The sequence below is a fragment of the Lepisosteus oculatus genome, chromosome 6 (assembly GCF_040954835.1).
Source record: "Lepisosteus oculatus isolate fLepOcu1 chromosome 6, fLepOcu1.hap2, whole genome shotgun sequence".
NCBI lineage: Eukaryota > Metazoa > Chordata > Actinopteri > Semionotiformes > Lepisosteidae > Lepisosteus > Lepisosteus oculatus.
Window position 1 is genome coordinate 34,998,169 of NC_090701.1, and position 18,689 is coordinate 35,016,857.

Sequence of the window (18,689 nt, forward strand, 5' to 3'; positions counted from 1 at the left end):
GGCGCCTGTGCTCTGGTAGCTTTAAGTCTGCAAAGATGAAAGAAATTGTTCTAAGAAGGGGATTTCTTTTCCATTGGCTTCTGCCTGTGCACCATTGAAGTAACTGTTATGTTTAGTATAGAAACACTCCAGTATGTTTAGAGATTATTGGTCAGCCAGTGAATCTGAATGAAAGGTATGAAAATGAAGAATTAAAAAGTTAGAGATGAAGTGATAAAAATGCATAGATAAGGAAAAAAAGGATGCAAAAAATTTCAAAGTGTTTGGCTATCCCACTGTTGGCTTATTAATCAAGTGGAAGCTGCCTCACACCACAGAGAAACTGCCTCGAAATAGCTGTTACTCAAAACTCAGCATCTGAACAAGAAGGAGACTTGTGAGGAAAGCCACTGAGAGAGTTCTGTGGCTGAGAGTGGAGCAGGAGAAAAGGTGTACTACAGTATATCAAGAGCTCTGCATTACACTGGCCTGTATGGGAAGTTACAAGAAAGAAGCTTTTGCTAAAAAAATATACCTCAAAGCCCATCTGGAGTTTACCAGACAGCACAATCCTGCTAAATTCTAGGAGATGACTTTGTGGTCAGATGAGACCAATATAGAGTTTTTTGGCCAGAATTCAAAGCACTATTTGTGGCACAAACCTAACACTGCTCTTTTCCCAGTAAATACTATCCCTACACTGATGTATGATGGTAGTAGCATCATGCTATGAGGATGCTTCTCATCAGCAAGGACAAGGGATCTTATTAGAGTTGAAGGAAAATTAATGGAGAAATGTACAGGGAAATACTGTGAACTGGGAGCATGTTTCAGTCTGCTAAAAACCTGAAGCTTGGGCAAATATTTACCTTTCAGCGGGACGTTGATCCCTAACTCAGGATCAAAGCAATATTGGAGTTAGGAAAAGAATAAAAGTGAATGTCCTTGAGTGGCCTACTCAAAGTCCTGACCTCAACCCCATTGAGAATCTGTAGCAAGATTTAAAAATTGAGGTCCACGATTACTGTCCAAGAAACTTGAATGAGCTGGAGCAAATCTGCCAAGAGGAATGGGCAAACATCACTCCAAACCAGTGTGCAGAGCAGGTGGACACCTATACCGAAAGACTTAAAGTTGTTATTGCATCAAAAGATGTCCCAGCTAAATACTAATGTGTGGGGTCTGAAAACTTATACAAGCAGCCTATTTCAGTTTTTTAATTTCTTCAAAAGTTATTAGCTAAAAAATAGCTATTTTTTTCTAACATTTTCCATTTGACTATATGAGTTTGCAATAAATTTACTAATGGAAAAAGCATGTGTTAGTATAATTTGTAATCGGCAACATTTGAAAACCTTAAAAGGGTCTGAATGCTTTTTACACCGTACATAGTCCATACATTAATATGAATGTATATAAAGTTAGTAAAAAGAAGACAGTGTGAAAAGCGTGTGATTGTTTGAGTTGTTTGGAGCTGAAGCCGTAAGCATTAAAGAAAATAAAAAATACTAACAGATTATAAGGGAACACATACAGTTCAAAATCCAAGGCTTGGCAGTTCATCCTTCCTCTGGGAAAGCTAGTTACATGCTTTACCCCAATATCAGAAGGTCTTAAGCCAGAGCTCCTTTTTAAGCATTCAGGAGTCTCCTTCATCTTAATATGGTTAACAGTTCCTAAACTCACAGTATTTCCAGATCCCTTCATTTTAGATCCTTGTTTTGACCTGTGAAATTAGTGTGATTTTGTCCCTGTTTCAGTTCTAAGCCACACTGTTAAAACTGCCTTTAAGTCTTTCTTTCACAGCTTCTAAAGTTAAACTAGGCTCATTCTGTTGACTCTGTATTATCATCCAAGTCACTTACAGTATGTAGATTAGAGATATCAGTCCCAATAGTTTTTCTTGAAGGTATTATTTAAGACAAAAGCATGAGGAAGCACTGTTTGAGATTTGTTTTGTATTTTGTTGTCTTGTTCTGTTTACATGGCAACATGCAAGCCTATATTGTTTGGTAATTTCTTAGAACATATATTCTTTAAAATATTTAGAGCATACAGTTTTCTGTATTTGTTAAAAACTAAATCTAATGTCACATTCCTGGAGCTGTAATTCTTTGTCCATGATGATGGTATCCATCATTCGCATTCATGGATCTCAAAGCCAGTCAATAAAAAGGAGGAATGTGAATGTCTATGCTCTTCATTTAAGGCTAAAACTCATCCTGTGTGTTGGCGAGAAGCAGGAGGGTCTTTTCCTCATGAAATAAATAAATAGTATTAAGTTACAGTATGTACAAGCCCTTTATTTTGAATTGTTACATCTAATTATATAAGCATTTCTTTTAAATGTTATAAACCATTTAACCCCATAGAATGATCTTCAATTTAGAAAATATGCTATCCCTATGACAGCTTGACTTAAACTCACTAAGATTGTATGTAAATAATACATTTTCTCAGTATTTTCTCATTAAAGTGCTTCAGAATTATTACAGATTCTATGTGTCAGATTAATCATGGAGTTCGTAAGGTTTAGCTGAAAATGAGACATAACATCCCAGGCTCTTCACAGATGGCTGCAAAATATTTGAGTCCACGACAAGAGATCACAATCGGAGAACATCTCCCTCAGAGATGTCAACTCCAAGCAAACCTTACATTCTTTACACCTCAGCTGCATCTTGATGAAGGTGTGGTTGGTGTTAGTCATGAATTAACACAACTTAATACCATGAATACAGACCCAGCTTCCAGTCCATTAATACAGGACTGGATTCCTTAAAGATGCACCATGCTTTCTTCAGACTTCCCACGTGATACAGTATCTTGTGAAACACAACCCTGTGCCTTCTCAAAGTCAGTCAGTGTTAACTGGTATGTCAAACGCCCTCAACCCTTTGTATCTATGAGAGAACAAAAGTCTAAATTGTTCCTTCTGAATGACATTCTGTCAACACCTAATAAGGCATCAAAGAATTTTGTAGAACTTTTTATGGCCATATGATAGTCTGTCTATGTCAAATGCAAATTCCTGATATGCCTGGGCTTTTGCTTCAGTCACAACCAGAGCTGCAGATCTTAGGCCATCTGATAAATCTCTGCTTAATCAGACCAGTTCATGAACATTGCTTGTAAGGTCTCTTTCTTCACCTTTTTAGCAACTCTCACCATTGGTGAACCGCAGTGGGTCTTACAGCAGTTATGACAGACACACTTCCTCTTTTTCAAGTCATGACAATATTTGAGTCAAACTCAATGTCCAAGACCTCATCTGGGATAGAAATATTTTTTGTTGTGAGATGGGAATTGAAATCTTTCTGCATGGTCTCATCCACCTGGTATTCCCAGGCTACCTGGACTAATTGTTTGCATGTTATCTATTCATCTAGTTAAATGGGTCCAGCTTTACACCTGATAGTACTTAGTTTCCCCTCACCTCACTCATGAATGAGTACCCAGAACATAGAGATGTACTGTAAATGATATGACTGTAAAGTCAAAGTTCACCTTCATCCCAAGGTGCCATCGTACGTGTACAGTATGAGTAACCATGGATTTGAACAGAGTTTGTTAGGGCAGTCCATGACTAGTACAGAAATACACTAACTTACCTCTCAGGTTGACCTCTGGAGGTCACCCTCTTCTGTGTATCTCCATTGTTCTCTGTGTGAATGTTAAAGTTACCCATTAGAAGTTGGTTGTGGGCCCTATTGAGCACTGAATCCACTGTCTCTGATAAGGCTAACTATTCTTAACAGCAGCTAGGTACATAAGTGCAGACAGTCTTATGTATTCCATCATGAGATCCAAAGTCTTATCAAAGTGGCCTGCTTTTCCACCAGGACAAAAAAACATCTGTACAGCACATTACAGGTCCCAGGGGTGGGTGGTGATATACCTGATGCAGATGAGGTCCTCTTGTTCTTTTTAGCAGCCACCACGCAGATCTTGGGCAGGTCTTTTCATCTTGAACTTTAGCTATAACCATTGTAACAAAGGAGACCTTAACAAGTGCACAAGGACTCAGACTGCTTAGCTATGGGGTGCATCAGAATATATAAGCCGCTTCAGGGTGAAGTTCATCCGAGAAGAATAACATTTTCAACTTTTAAGACTCTCTTCTGTCATGAGAATATTTGACATAAAGTTTTCACAACATGGTTTACCACTATCATTAGGCAGATTTTTAACAAAGCAAATTTGTGAAGTCAAAAGTCTTACAGTTAATTAAAATTTGAGTGTTATTCTGAGGCTTCCATTTCTTCTTTTGACTTCTTCTCCTGTCACTTGTACGACTGTTTTGCATTTTCTGCTGTGGTTTTGATCTATATACTTTTTGGGGGGAAATGACAGTTTTCACTGCTGTCCTAGCCTAAAGTGATGTCTGTTAGCCTTCCTCTAAACAAAATAAAGTTGGATGTTGATTCAGATATTTATAAATTATTCAGAACATGCACTCTGGGAAATGAAAAATTGCTAAGGCAATAGGGACTGCATAAACAAAGATCTGTATCTGAAGGCTGAATTTTAAGATAAACCCAGTATCTGCCAAATAAAAACGTACACATGAAGATACTAATTTAAAACCAATGTAATTCCCTGCTAATTAAATGTTACAGTAAAGTCTATTGCAAAACATTGAGTACAGTTACATGCAGTAAAATATGGTAGTAGTGAAATTAATTTTTGCAGACTCATCTTATTAATCTTTTTGCATTCGATGGCTACATGTACTTTATGGGCATAAACACAACATAGTTAAGGCCCCATATATACAGTATGTTATCATTTATGTCTGTACTTTCTTACTTATGTTTGTGGCATTATAAAATTAATATATATTGATGTGACAGGGTGCTTGTTTTATTTCTTTCTTTTACAATGTGAAATACTCCAATATTTCCCTCTACCCTTCTGGTATGTTTGAGAGTGTGTATGTGATACAAATGAAGTGTGAATGATACTAACCCTTTTTGTTGTTTCCCTAAAATCACTGCAGTATTGTGTTGTGTAGGGCAACATGGCCAAACGTCACATTCTGTTTGTAGTTTGTAGTTCCCCACACTGCCACATCAGCAGTACTAAAAACACTGTTGATCTTAAAGGGAAAGGTTACTAGTAGGCCATCTATAAATAACTAATGTATGATTATTTGTTTGTTTTAAATGTATAAAAGATGTTGCGTGACTTTGTTAAACTTTGCAGTTTACTCTGGATTTGAATTAAGTACTTTATTTGTTTAAAAATTGTCCACCAGATATGAGCAAGTCCCTTTAAGAGAGAAGGGCCCTGGGATAGGAGGGGCTATAAAAGAGACTGGGAGAGCTCAGTATGGAGGAGGGTGCCTTTGAGGAAAGGTGTGGAGAGTACTCCTGTGAGGGTTTTTTTTGTTATCCCTACTTTTTTTGGCAATAAATCCAGTTTTGTTTGCATTTGAAGACTGCTTTGTGGGAGTTTCTTTTCTTTTGAGCCAAGCCTGGTCACTTGGCCGGTGACAATTGAATTTTCAAAGGTTTTCTTATTGTGTTTGATTACTTTTCTAATACATTACTGCACTGTTACAAGTTGATAAATTTCCTTCAGAGGTTTATTTAACTCTTTCAAATTTCTTTCAGTTCTTTGCCCTTATTTTAAAGGATATGATATATGGTGTTGCCATCAGTTAAACCCACCTAAAATACCTCATTTGTAATAACATTATTTAATCAGTTACAAATACAAAATGTTCTAATGATCACACTTCTCAAATATGAGGTACAGTATATACCTCATATATATACTTCCCACCATTCTTGAAAAACAGAAATAAGACCTGTTTTACTAACTGAGTAAGGGAAACAAACTGCTGGTGTACCGTTGAACAACTTACTTCATTAAGATTGCTCCAGTGAATGTCCTTCTCTATAAATGACCTCCAAATCATCGTTTGATTTGTGGTGTTTGAGAATTTGTTCTTATTGACTTATTGTACATGTGGAAAACAAAAATATCAAGATAGACCTGGGTTTTCTGCCATAAACAGACATACTGTACTTTGCATGCTCCATGGTGCTGATTACTATTTATTCTCTCCAGGTGTTAATGCTAACCCTGCAGAACGACCCTCCTTGCTTGGAAACGGGTGTCATGGATAAAGAGACGGTAAAGAAATATGGCAAGTCTTTCAGGAAGATGATCTCCCTTTGTCTTCAAAAGGACCCAGAGAAAAGGTAATTCATTAGTATTCCTTCTCTAGGAAGAGATATCTGATCAATAAGAGTTTTATCGTACAAAAATATTTAAGCTGGAACGATGAATATTTTTTTTAACGGTTGTCATCTGCCAGACTCTGCCTTTAGTCATTGTATTTATTTTTTGGGGTTTCTGTATTTTTACAAAGAAGAAATGTTATTATTGTAGACAAAGGCAAGACTCCCGTTCATCACATCAATATGCATTGTACAGATGACAATGTGGTAGGTTGTCATTAATATATATGACATCGAACCTTCCATTAAACATTAATGTAGTGGTGCTAATTTTGCTTTGATATTATCATGGAAATTTTACCTCATTGTTATATCTCACTGATTGCCTAGCTAAACAATACATTTGAGCTCTGCTGAATGCAGCTTTTTTGTGGAAAGCTCCTTTCAAGTCTTTTTCAAGTCTTTCCACTTAATTCCCGGGGCATACAGTAGGTCAAATATAGATGTTTTCATGACAAACCTATTCCAATTGAAAGACTCATGATCTAAGCCTACTACTCAAGGAACCCTCTGTCTTTTGGTGTAAGTTCGTAACTAAGTTCATAGGCTAATTGATTCCTTTAATTCATTTCACTTCTTGCTCAATTAGACATTTTAACCTGTTTAGCTTGCTTCAGTCTTTGTAATCCAAAGAAACAGAAGCGCTCTTGCTAAGCAATTAACCATGCGGAACCTATCCCTCTAGCTTGTTTAAGGAGTTAAGGAGTTGCTGCCTTATTTCTGTAAAAACAGCTCTCAGTAGCTGACCAATTTGTTGTTCAGGCCAATGGAAATGACACTATGTCAAACACTCTACTAGTTCAGTACAACATGTCTGAATTAGGGGAGACTGTTTTCTGAAAGCTTTTTAGAAAGCATTTGCCTTAATTACTTACTATATCCCACTTCTTAATCTCCATATAAAGGCTTGACTTAATGGGCTACAGATCGGTTGGTCTTTATTGATGAGTGCACAGTTAGAACCATGGATTAGGGATGAGAACCATGTCTCTAAATTTCACAGTTGATGTTGAAGCAGCTGTTATAATTGTTGTGATGTACTTTAATCTGTGTTGTAATGTGTTATGCTTTAAACAATAAAATTGACAAATCTGCAGTTATGTCACAGAGGAGGGTATTTTTAAAAAACGTTTTTGTAGAAAACATAAAACAGAAATGAAAGCTCTAGGACTGGAAAGTCTTCAAACAGTTGAACAGTTTGAGAATGCTTTGTAAACAAGCCATTGAGGTCATTATAGGACAAATTACAGTATAATAAAAAATGTTTCTGTAAAACAAATGTTTCTAAAATATTATAAAATGAATTCACTTGTATTCATTCTTCATAGTGTAAACAGAGCATCTTTCAGAAGATTTGGACATCAGGGCATAAAATAAACAACATTAAAATCTGATAAAAACAGGATTCTGCCTTCTAACAGCCAGATAAAGCATAGAAAAGAAGCATGAGGTGAAAACCAATAAGAAAAACCACTGGGTTTACAAATAACCCTTATTTTAATAATCCAGAAAGTAAAGATCTCAGAAATATCCTTTATGTTGCAGTAAAATGCCTCGCTAGTGATTAATAAGTGGTAGAACACCAGAGTACTTTTCTTAACATACTGTAGGTTTGTTTCTGCTTTAAATGTACAGTCTAAAATACTTCCCTTGTTTTTTTTTAAACTTGTAGTCATCATCCCAGGGTTTGTTTTGAGCAGCTCATGAAACTATCTCCCATGTCAACTAGTAAAAAGGAAGGTGTTATTTTTAAAGTAATAACTGCAACAGTAACCAGTGTAACTTTTCACCCACTGATGATGTTGTAAATCATTAGGATTCATCTCAGATCTCCATGATTCTAACAGTACCTGGCTTATTCCAGTGTCCTGTAAATTAAATTCAACTATTAACAGTATGTCATCATACAGTACAATAACTGTATCTGAGTGGCAGAATGATGGTAGTGATGTAATTGGAGCAAATCCTTTTTTTAAGCTGCGTCTTTTGCATTTGAGAGATCCCAGTTGGGCAAAGTGATAACATCTCATACTTACAGTAACTACACGGCTGTTTTATTGGACATCATGCTGTTCATACAGGCTAAGAATGTACAACTCATGTAACAGGCATAAAACTTTGTCAAAAATGTTCAACTTTGAAAATTGTCAAGAATGTGAAGTTAAAGAATAATGGAGGCCAGTGTTTACTTTTTTATTTGTATTGTCAGCTTCTTAATAATATATACATTTTGAAGTGCCTTGTTAGATGTATTTTGCGTAAAAAAGGGTCTAAATATTGATCATTTTAACAAATTCAGACCTGTTTTAAATTGATTTTTGACCACTTTATGATCATTTTAGTTTGCTGATGATGTCCGTGATAGGCTCTCTAACAAAATCCCCCAAGAGCCAATATTGTTTCCCATTACATAATCCTTGTTTCTTTTCAGTTGACCATATTGGACATGTTTTGTCTCCTAATGTACTGTAAATAATAGCCATCATTTTAAGATGTGGATATTTCAGCAGTTTTACGTTTAATGTAAAACTATGTACTGAAGCAGGAAACTATGTATTAAGCCCAAATAAAGCCCTACTTATTACTTATTACTTATTTCTGTTTCAGACCAACATCATTAGAGCTTCTAAAGCACAAATTCTTCCAGAAGGCAAAGGTAAATGTTCTTGCACTCTCGGGGTTCTGCTTCATGTCAATTTAGTTTTGAAACAGTGTCAGCAAACCGCATTCCTGCTGAAAGGGAAGGTTTAGCACTCTCTTCTGCCATACTATTAAACAATGTCAATTTTTTATTTCTTTTGCAGCTATTAATCCCAATGTACTTTGTTTAGCTAATCGGAGGCATGCCAAAATTCCTTACATTGTTCAGCTGGAGCTGCTTTTGAATTGTCTTTTACTGTAACAAAAAGTGGGATTAACACCCCCAGCAGATGCTTCTCTCGCTATCGGATGCAGTATGAGCCTGAACAACTGGACTGCAGGATAAGCGGTTTTAAGATTTAGGCCCTTAGCCATTAAACTTGCATCATGCATCACTGTCGATAAATCATTGTGTGGACTTGCATTATTCTTAATTACTTCACCATTTGGATATCGCAAATGCAAAATGTGCCTCCAATACAACCTGCATGTGGTTTCTGTACTGTGAAACATCAGATACCCTGTAGTACACAGTACTCAAGAGATTTGGCGGAGAACTACAAACTACACTTCACAGTAAATATAAGGAAAAAAGTCCATAAGATGATATCCAGCCACAGCACCCAAGGATCGTGCTGACCTTGTCAAATATGTGCAACATCCTGCAACGGGGAAAAAATGTACATCTTAACACTATAACGTAATTTATACAATGTAATATAATGATGACATATAAATCACTTGAGTGCTAGCAAAAGTAAGTGTTTGTATTTGTATTTGGACTAGTACACTCTAAGTATTAAGACAGCAGCATCACCCCCTTCTATTCCACATAACATCTGAGAGGATAAGTAAGGCTGAGCCTTGTCAAGGCTACTGGGAAGGGAAGCCTCTAAAGAAATCCAGCTGCTACTGTAAGTGCTGTTGGTAGACTTCCCTCTGAACCTGGATTTCCAAATGTTAAAGGCGGTCTGAGGACATTGTCAAGAACCAGTAAGAGAGTCGTTAGTTTGAAAACAGAATAAATAGATTTTAGTTGGGCTGCTCTTTTTGTTCAAATTGAAGTGTGGAATTTGGGCTGAAATTCTTACCCATCCCATTTTTGCTCTCACATGTAGAACAAAGAATATTTACAAGAAAAGCTACTACAACGGGCACCTACAATCACAGAAAGATCCAAAAAGGTAAGGGATTCAACTAAAGTTGCTGACTACAGGAGAGATGAATATCATTTGATGTTTTCAGACACTTAAGTCTCAAAAAACAATTCATATCTGATATTTATATATTTGATCTGTAATTTATGCTGGCAGTAAAACCTACACAGGAAATTAGTTTTGTAGAAGTCTAACGGTATCTTAAGTTAACTCCTTTTGAAGTTTGTGGTAGTGGTAGTGATAGAAGTAGTGTAGAACACAACACAGGTTAGTTGCAAGCACACTTGTTTCTTATTTATGCTCTACCTTAAGAAGCCCCATTTTTAACTCCAAAAGTCAGACAAACCTTAGTTTATGGCAGATTCATTTGAACAGGCAAAGCTAAAAACCACAAAATGCAAAGTTGACAGAGAGGCTACAGTACAGCAGTATGTCTTCATATCAGCAGACATGTCACATAGCTGCTTGAAATGTTAAGAAAGTTTTTACAGTGACTGCAGGATAGTCCAGAGTGCCAGGATCCATTTTCTAATTGCTTTATCCAAATACAGGGGAGCCAGAGGCTATCCTGGTAGGCAACAGGTGCAAGGCAGGTTACACCCTGAACGGGACACCAGTCCATCGCATGGCACACACAGACTCACATGCGCTCACCCAGGCCAGGTTTTCCCAGAAGCCAATTAGCACAGCAGTACGTTTTTGTACTGTGGAAGGAAATCGGACCACCCAGAGGAAACCCACCAGAAACTGAACCCAGAGCAGTGTGAAAGAATGTTATTAAATTTTGTATCAACTTAATTAATTTACAAAGAAAAAAAAACAATTGAATGGTTCAAATGCTAATCCCCAGCATTTTTTTTTCTGTCACCCAAGGTCCGGCGTGTGCCGGGCTCCAGCGGGCGGCTCCATAAGACGGAGGACGGGGAGTGGGAGTGGAGCGACGACGAGCTGGATGAGGAAAGCGAAGAGGGCAAGGCCGCAGTGGCGCAGTTAAGGGTGAGCGAGGGCACAGGCCACTGTGCTGTCATTCGGACGCGCTTTACAAATACAGAGCTCAGGCCTCATTCTGCAACTTCTTACAAGTGAAGAAAGCAAAGGAAGAAATGATGTGTTGATGCAAAGAAAGTCAGGTTTTGTTCACTGCAATTCTTGTTTCTGCATGTTTGACTGTCTTCATGGAAACAGTGAAAACTATCGATGGTTTATTTTTCAACTTATGGGAAACGTTTTAGTGTTTCCTTTGAAACTCTATACAGAATACAAGTATGAAAACAATCCATTATTTATAAACTGGTCAAAATAGCATTGTGAAGTAAGACTTTATCATGGCACGTGTGCAATGTCATTTGTAGTCTACAGTATACACTGCCAGATTCAGTGTCATAATTCAACATATAGTTCTGAGTGTAGGATTTTGCATACTACTGTATTCAGTACTGTGTATTCAGTTTTCTTTCTTATAAAAATTATAAATTTCTTTTTCCTAGTGTTTTTGAAACTTACAGTTTTAGAACATTTCTGAACATATTACTCATTTTGTGCAAAAGACAATATTAATGAGACTGGGCTGAAATTTGTCTTATTTATGTTCCTTCTTACAATGCACTTGTGGCTCTGGATGATGGTGGATTTATTTGTGTGGAGCTATATAGTTTTGACAACTGTGATCTCAGGAAACAGTTTTTTTTTTATTTAGGTGCAGTGACTTTTGTCTTTAAACTAGATGTTTTAATGGAACAAAAATACTAGTTTACTAGTTACTAGTGAAACCATTTTAAAAACAGCTGAAAGATACAGTATGTCAGCACAGATTTGTTTGAAAGACCTTCACTTTGAGGCTGATGTTGAATAGTGGTAATGATAATTACCTTATAAGACGTTAGTGTAGGAAATGGGAGTCTGAAAAGTGTTACATGCATAGATCAGCTCCTGTTAGTGTTAAGGTAAGGTTTTGCAATTCCAATTTCTGCTGTTCACATTCAGACTGGTTTTTAATGTATCGATTGAGAAGTCCCGCATTGTATGAATTTCTCAGCTGCTTCCATAGACTGCTGTAGGGGTGTGTCTTCAAAGCTGCTGTCCATCTGTTCCCATTTGCAGCAACTGCAGAAAGCTAGATTTGGCACATCTCTGGGTGCTTTGAGTTGAGTACAGCCAACAGCTGTAAAGATAAGGCTCCAGTCCACTGAACAGGACACTTTGGAACTGAGCGTAGTTGTTCACTTTTTAATTTAGATGTTATCTAAGCATGTTTGTAATGAACTATTTTGGAAATAGTTACTTCCATTTTATGATTTGTCATATACAAATAACAGTTACAGTACATTATTTATCATGTCAGGAAAACATGCATTTCATTGTACTCAGGTATATATGACAATAAACTTGAACAATCACTTTTCACTTGAATTTTTGAATGAAACAAATGAATGAAAGTGTGAAAGGCCAAGTTGAATATCCATTCAACTCTGAAGTGGTTTCCAGTTTTTGACAAATTTCTTGAATGTATGTTCTAGAATACTGTAGTAGAATTTACAGTACACAGAAACTAGAGAAATGTTCTGTGTAATTTTTAAACTTTTTCTTCTTCTTTTTCTTCTTCAATATGAAGGATCATCATCCAAAGGCAGTAAATGTCCCAAAGCGTCAAGTTCGGTTTTCCCTGCCACTTGAACAACCTTCGCACAGGGTTATTTTTTTTGGAAAAATACAGATGGCATTCCTCAAACAAGGAATGGGTTCTAGGTAAAGGTAAATGAGCAGGTAGTAGTACAAGGGTAAAAAGACCAGATGTATCATTTGTCCATCATTAAAATTGTTTCTGGATTGTGTTAGCATTAAGAAATGTCCTAACATTTCTCATATGTATCAGAAAGTGTTGATTAGTATATAATAGGGATGGAACCAACCAGGTTAAGAGTCTGTGCTCTCTGATCTCTCCATGTTAAATATTACCTTGAACTTCATCTAATCTGTGACCAGAAATCTGGTGATGGCGTCTATCAATTTCAGACTCCCACTGTTCATAACAGTTGTAGATGAAATACAAGGATAACAGCCTCCTTGTAACAAATTGTGTGGTGTATGTAATTTTTTGGTTAGCTTTTTTTTACCTCCTGGCTTTTTGTACTTTTATATTTTAATATAGACCTTTTTCAGGTTTGATTCCATTTCTTTAAGCTTTTGGTTTTTCACTTGTTTTAAAATGTATGACACTGGCTGAACACATTAGTTACAGTGAATTTTTTTCCCTATAATGTGACATCCAGCTATCAGTCAGAGGTACAGAAAGGTACAATCATACAAACTTTAATTTTTAAAAAACAAATTTCTTTAAATTATGGGTCCAAGGTCTATTTTTTAATAATATTTACACAAAACACAGGAAAGTTGCAATACGAAATGGTGTTGGCCTGAAAATAATTTAGCAGTTTAGGGGAAATGCAGAAAGAAGAGAGGTACAGTATATTCAGTTAGATTCCCTGATGTTGCCTCATTGTCCATGTTTTCTGTCACCTTGGCAAGTTCAAGTTGCTTTCTACTGTTCAGATCACAACTCTTGCATTTGTTATTCTTTTGTAGATTGCGGGTGAATTTGTAAAACATTTCCTGTTTAAGATGTTGAATCCTGTAACCCAAGTGGTGTATGTTTCATGTTTCTTAGAAGGATCCTCTCTCCTTCTTGAGCAAAGTGCTCTAAGTACATTATAGCAAACATAAGAAGTAATCCTAAATCCAGAGAAGCATTTTTTCATTCAAGTACACCCTGCTGTGTTTAACACCCTATGTTGCTTTACATTTTCTGCAGTCTTTGTAGTTGCTAACATTATGTTCCTTATTGGGATTGTATTTTAAGGGAGATTACCTATTCTCTTTAAATTGGTTGTGTTGTTCTTTTTTCGTCTTGTGGTGGGCCCTAATTAGCAAACAAAAACATTTATGATGTAAAGTGTACAGTTAGTATAGTACAAAAGCTGGATACACATTCCATTGGAACTGAAGATTGTCCTTTCCTGGAAGCCATCTGTATTTAAAATTATTTTGTTTTACTACAACAGCACTATGAACTAACCAGCTGAACTGCAAAGCTTATCAAACAGTAATGTACTAAAATTACCTTGGCATCAGTAGTCTGCTTGTTGCAAATAAATCTTTTTAAGCATCATTTTTCAAAAAAATGATGGAAATATTTTGAATCTATTTTATCCTCTTCCTTATACAGTACATAAATCTTTATAAATACAACAAAATCACTACAGTTTCAGAAAATGGTATGTACAATAATGTATTTCAGCATTTTCTTGATTTTAGTACCAAATTCAGCATTTAACATCTTTTATTAAAGTAACTATTGCTTGACCAGCTCTAGGCCTGTCACAAAAATATTTTTTGTGTTTTGCTAATTTTTTTTTGTTTGATTTGAAGCCTTTTCGTGATTTTTCGTGATGGCTATAGGTAATGTGCTTCAAAAATAATGGATAACGCACCAGAGGTTGATGAGTCAGGAGTTCCGGCGTAAATGTTAACTCCTTTCATTCCATATCATGCATCTTTCAGTTCTTGTGGTTGTAAGGAAGATTGTTGTTCTTTTGAAAAGCTAACCTTTTGGTACTTTCACCCTTTTAACCGTGCTTTAGAACCAAGAATCATTTATAGGCATTTCTTTCAAGGAAGAGCGAACATGGTTCGATTTTCCTCTGCACTTAAGTTAACATCTCCTTTACTTTGAATAACAGAATCTCAACATCCCTTTAGGTGCTTTCAGCAAGCCAAGACATGGATTTCTACAGTCTGGGGCTGGCTATAAGATGTGCACATAGTAGCAGGCTTTTTTATAGAAGGATGAAGACATTCTTTTGCATAATATACACTTCCAAGTACTGTATGTATTCATCTGTTTATCAGAAAGCCACTTATTCCTCGTAAGGGTAATGTCCTTCCAGAAGCTATCTTGGAAACGATAAACTATGGGATCATCACAGGGCACAAACATGCACCCACACACACAGGGCCCACGCCTGTCCATCACAGGGCACAGACATGCACCCACACACACAGGGCCCACGCCTGTCCATCACAGGGCACAGACATGCACCCACACTCACGGTCCACGCCTGTCCATCACAGAGCACAGACATGCACCCACACACACAGGGTCCATGCCTGTCCATCACAGGGCACAGACATGCGCCCACACACACGGGGCCCACGCCTGTCCATCACGGGGCACAGACATGCATGCACGCACACAGGGTCCGTGCCTGTCCATTACAGGACACACACACACACACACACACACACACACACACACACACAGGGTCCACACCTGTCCATCACAGGAACACTAAAGTACCACGCGGCCTTGCCTAGCTCAATGATTTATGTTTAACTTTGCATATATACAGTATGTGTATTGTATGTTGAATATACTGTACACCACACATAGCCCAGCCTCAGTCCTTGTAGAAATTCATGCAAAATATCAGCTCAGCTTTTTCCTGTCATTTAGTAATTGTCTTTGTTTATTTTTTTCAGTCTCCTAGAGTGAAGGAAGCATCACAAAATTCAGACGTAAGTTCTAAATCTGTTTGGACGTAATATTTAAAAATATGTCTGGACTGATAGAATTATCATCACACAATACGTTTGAGGGTGCTTCAATAAGTAAAGATGCTGTATTATTTTTTTATTTAGTGTTGCACAAAGTTAGACTCCTGTCGATTCATTTTAGATCTTGAAGTTATGGTAAAATCCTTATGAAATTAACAGATATCCCTCACAAAGGGCACAGGCTGAGCTCCGGACATTGTAAACTGTAGCAAACTAAAATTAAAATAGAAAGATCAACAGCAGGGGGATATATGAATCCTCACCAGAGACCTAACTGCAAACAGGGTGGAGATATGCACTGATTAGTCCTATACATTGCAGGTGGTGGGTGATGACTGTTAATCTCTCTTAGTACCATTCAATAAACAGCAAAGCATGTGGAATGAAAGCATTCAGATTACAAAAAAAAATCATATCAGAATCTTAAGTTGTAATGACCATATATCAATTCAGTTCTTGCTGGTTATAACCATCCTGCACAGCAAAGAAGATCTGTATTAACAGATATAATCTCATGATCATGCAAGAAGGAACATGATAGTTGCAGACGTTTGTGTCTCAACATGCGTCTCAACACTCTTTTACTCAGAATCATCTAATATAGTGTAAGATCTTCATACTTATAATACTGTCTCTGTGTTCTAGTTCTAGCACAAAACTCCTGTGTACTCGCAGTTGCTGTGCTACAGTACCAACAACTACACCAGCTGAACTGAAATACTGGGCAAAGGCCACTCATTTTTTTCTATCTGTTGTCAATGATTGTTACAGTCATTTAATGTCTAGAAATTAGATTTTGCAGTAGGTGAAGGCAAACTCATTCAAAATAGCACTTTTACAAATCCATGTAGACCAAATGTGATGTAACATCATATGTTTCCTGCACTTAAAATACATCTATATACTGTATGTTTGTTTTCTAGAGAATATCAGTATTGGGAATGAACTACTATGACACAACTGTTTTGGTTTTTCAAATAAATGTACTGTAGTTAAAAGGCAATCAACAAATTAAGCCATTTGATATCAGTAACAGAACTAAACTTTTAATTGCACAGCATTACAAAAATACTGCTTTTAAAGTACTGTGTAAAATGTACAAAGACATCTCGTGTAATTAAAAAAATAAATACTGTTTTAAACTTCACACAACCCATTATGTTTGATGTGCTAAAACATTATAACTGGCTTATTGTTAGGTTGTTAATAGGATATTAACTTTTCTTGTTTTACCGTTTCCCTTTTTTATTAGGTTTTTCCACCAGCAGAACCTACAAGTAGTCACCTCCAGCCTCCAGGCCCAGCTCAACTACCTCAACCAGCAGCCCAGGTTCCTGGACAGACTTCCCCACCTGTTGCTCCACCTGCTGCCCAGGCTTCTGCTCCTGCACAAGGCCATCCTGCTGCTGCTCAAGCTTCCCAGGTACAAACACGGCTCGTCTGACTTGTTCTTCCCCGAGACTCCATTAATTTAATTAATCTCAAATAGATGTATTTTAAAATATATAGTGGTGTAACATTGTACACTTACCATCTTTTCTTTGTTACACCTGCAGAGATTTACAACAATAATTTAATAACTTGTGTTTCTTCACTGTTTGCTTCTCTACAGTATTGTCGGAAATAACAGGAAATATAGAGGAAAAGGCTGTAAAGCAACATTATACATTAATAGGTTACCGTGTAAAAGATGTTATTGCAAATGGAATTGTATTAGATACTATACTGTATGTTCTGTTGTACTGTATATAAGCTACAGTACCATGGTTATTAGACAGCCCATCAGAAAGTACCACACCTTGTCAAAACCTGTCTAAGTACAGACAGTGATATCATTTTGTGTTCTAAATGTGTTAAACACTATTATTTTTATCAGTAATTGCAGCCTGTCCTCACATTTTAACCAGTTTTGCATGCAAACAGTGTTAACACCTTCTGGTGTGATCTCATCAGATCTCTGAAGCTTTGCAATACTGCATCTGATGGGTGCTGGGGTGGAAAAGCATAACAAAAAACAGTTTCATGCTGTCAGCGGTGTTGGTGGACCATTAGATTTGCACTTTTACGTCTGGAGCAGAATTTCCAAAACAGGATGGTGAACAGGTATGCTGTTCTCTAGGAGAGGTCATGCTTGGGATAAGAGTTTAAATTGAGGTCCTGCCTACTTTGTCGTTAAAAGGTTTGTAAGCGCTAACTTGGATGCCCTTGCAAAATTGTGCCCCACCCAGTTGTGTGATGTACTCAAGTTCAGTCCCTCCTATGTGTAAAGACCAGTGGGATCCTTTCAGATGAAAAGTGCTATATAAATATAATTATGAAGATGACGTAGCAGACTTAATCAGTAAAACCCCTGAATAAGAAATACATGTTTGAGGCACAACCCAACTGTTTAGGGAGTCTATACGTGTTTAGGATATTGAAATAGGATTTATGTATTTTCAGTAGCTTATTTCTGTACTTCTTTAAACACTTTGAGGATCATTAGAAATGTTAAATGGCTGGTACCGTCTCAAAATATTTGCATCAAAGACACAGAGGCATTACATTTTGATTTTAAAAACGTAGGGTTATGGTTCAACTAAAAATACTACAATGTAAATGTGTGTTTGAAAGAGATTATTTTGTGAATCATGGCACTGTATGTACTTTTTGGAAAATTGGTTTGACAACCCTGCTATACATTTATCAATAAGTTATTTTCAGAAATGTCGTGCCAAATCTGCTTTCCCCTAAATGGCACAATTTCATCTTTATTTATAATTCATGTGATTAGAGCTCTACTTGATTTCTTTTATTCATTCAGCAGCAGGAATATCCATTGGGCTTTCTACAGTATATACTGTCAATTAAACATAAAAGCAGATACAACCGCTGCAAGGTCACAGATGAAAAGGGTTATTATAAGCTGTAATGCTGGATTCTAGCCAGTTAGCTCTCTCCCCAGAATTTAAATTGTTCTGTACAGTTTGTGTCTAGGTTATGTAGTGCATCGTCAATGTAATTAGTATGCAGCCAGTGCAGTCCTTTTGAGAGGATACTGTGATCTGAGAACATC

The 18,689-nt window shown here is 36.8% G+C and overlaps 1 protein-coding gene across 1 annotated transcript in view; it reads left to right on the forward strand.

Moving 5' to 3' along the window:
• oxsr1b (oxidative stress responsive kinase 1b) overlaps positions 1–18,689 on the forward strand; it is a 127,951-nt gene that overhangs the window by 90,689 nt on the left and 18,573 nt on the right. Inside the window, exons 8-13 of the mRNA XM_069191221.1 lie at positions 6,055–6,188; positions 8,835–8,883; positions 9,986–10,051; positions 10,898–11,020; positions 15,560–15,595; positions 16,887–17,057. Coding sequence (XP_069047322.1) covers positions 6,055–6,188; positions 8,835–8,883; positions 9,986–10,051; positions 10,898–11,020; positions 15,560–15,595; positions 16,887–17,057 — 579 coding nt within the window. The remainder of the gene's footprint in view (positions 1–6,054; positions 6,189–8,834; positions 8,884–9,985; positions 10,052–10,897; positions 11,021–15,559; positions 15,596–16,886; positions 17,058–18,689) is intronic.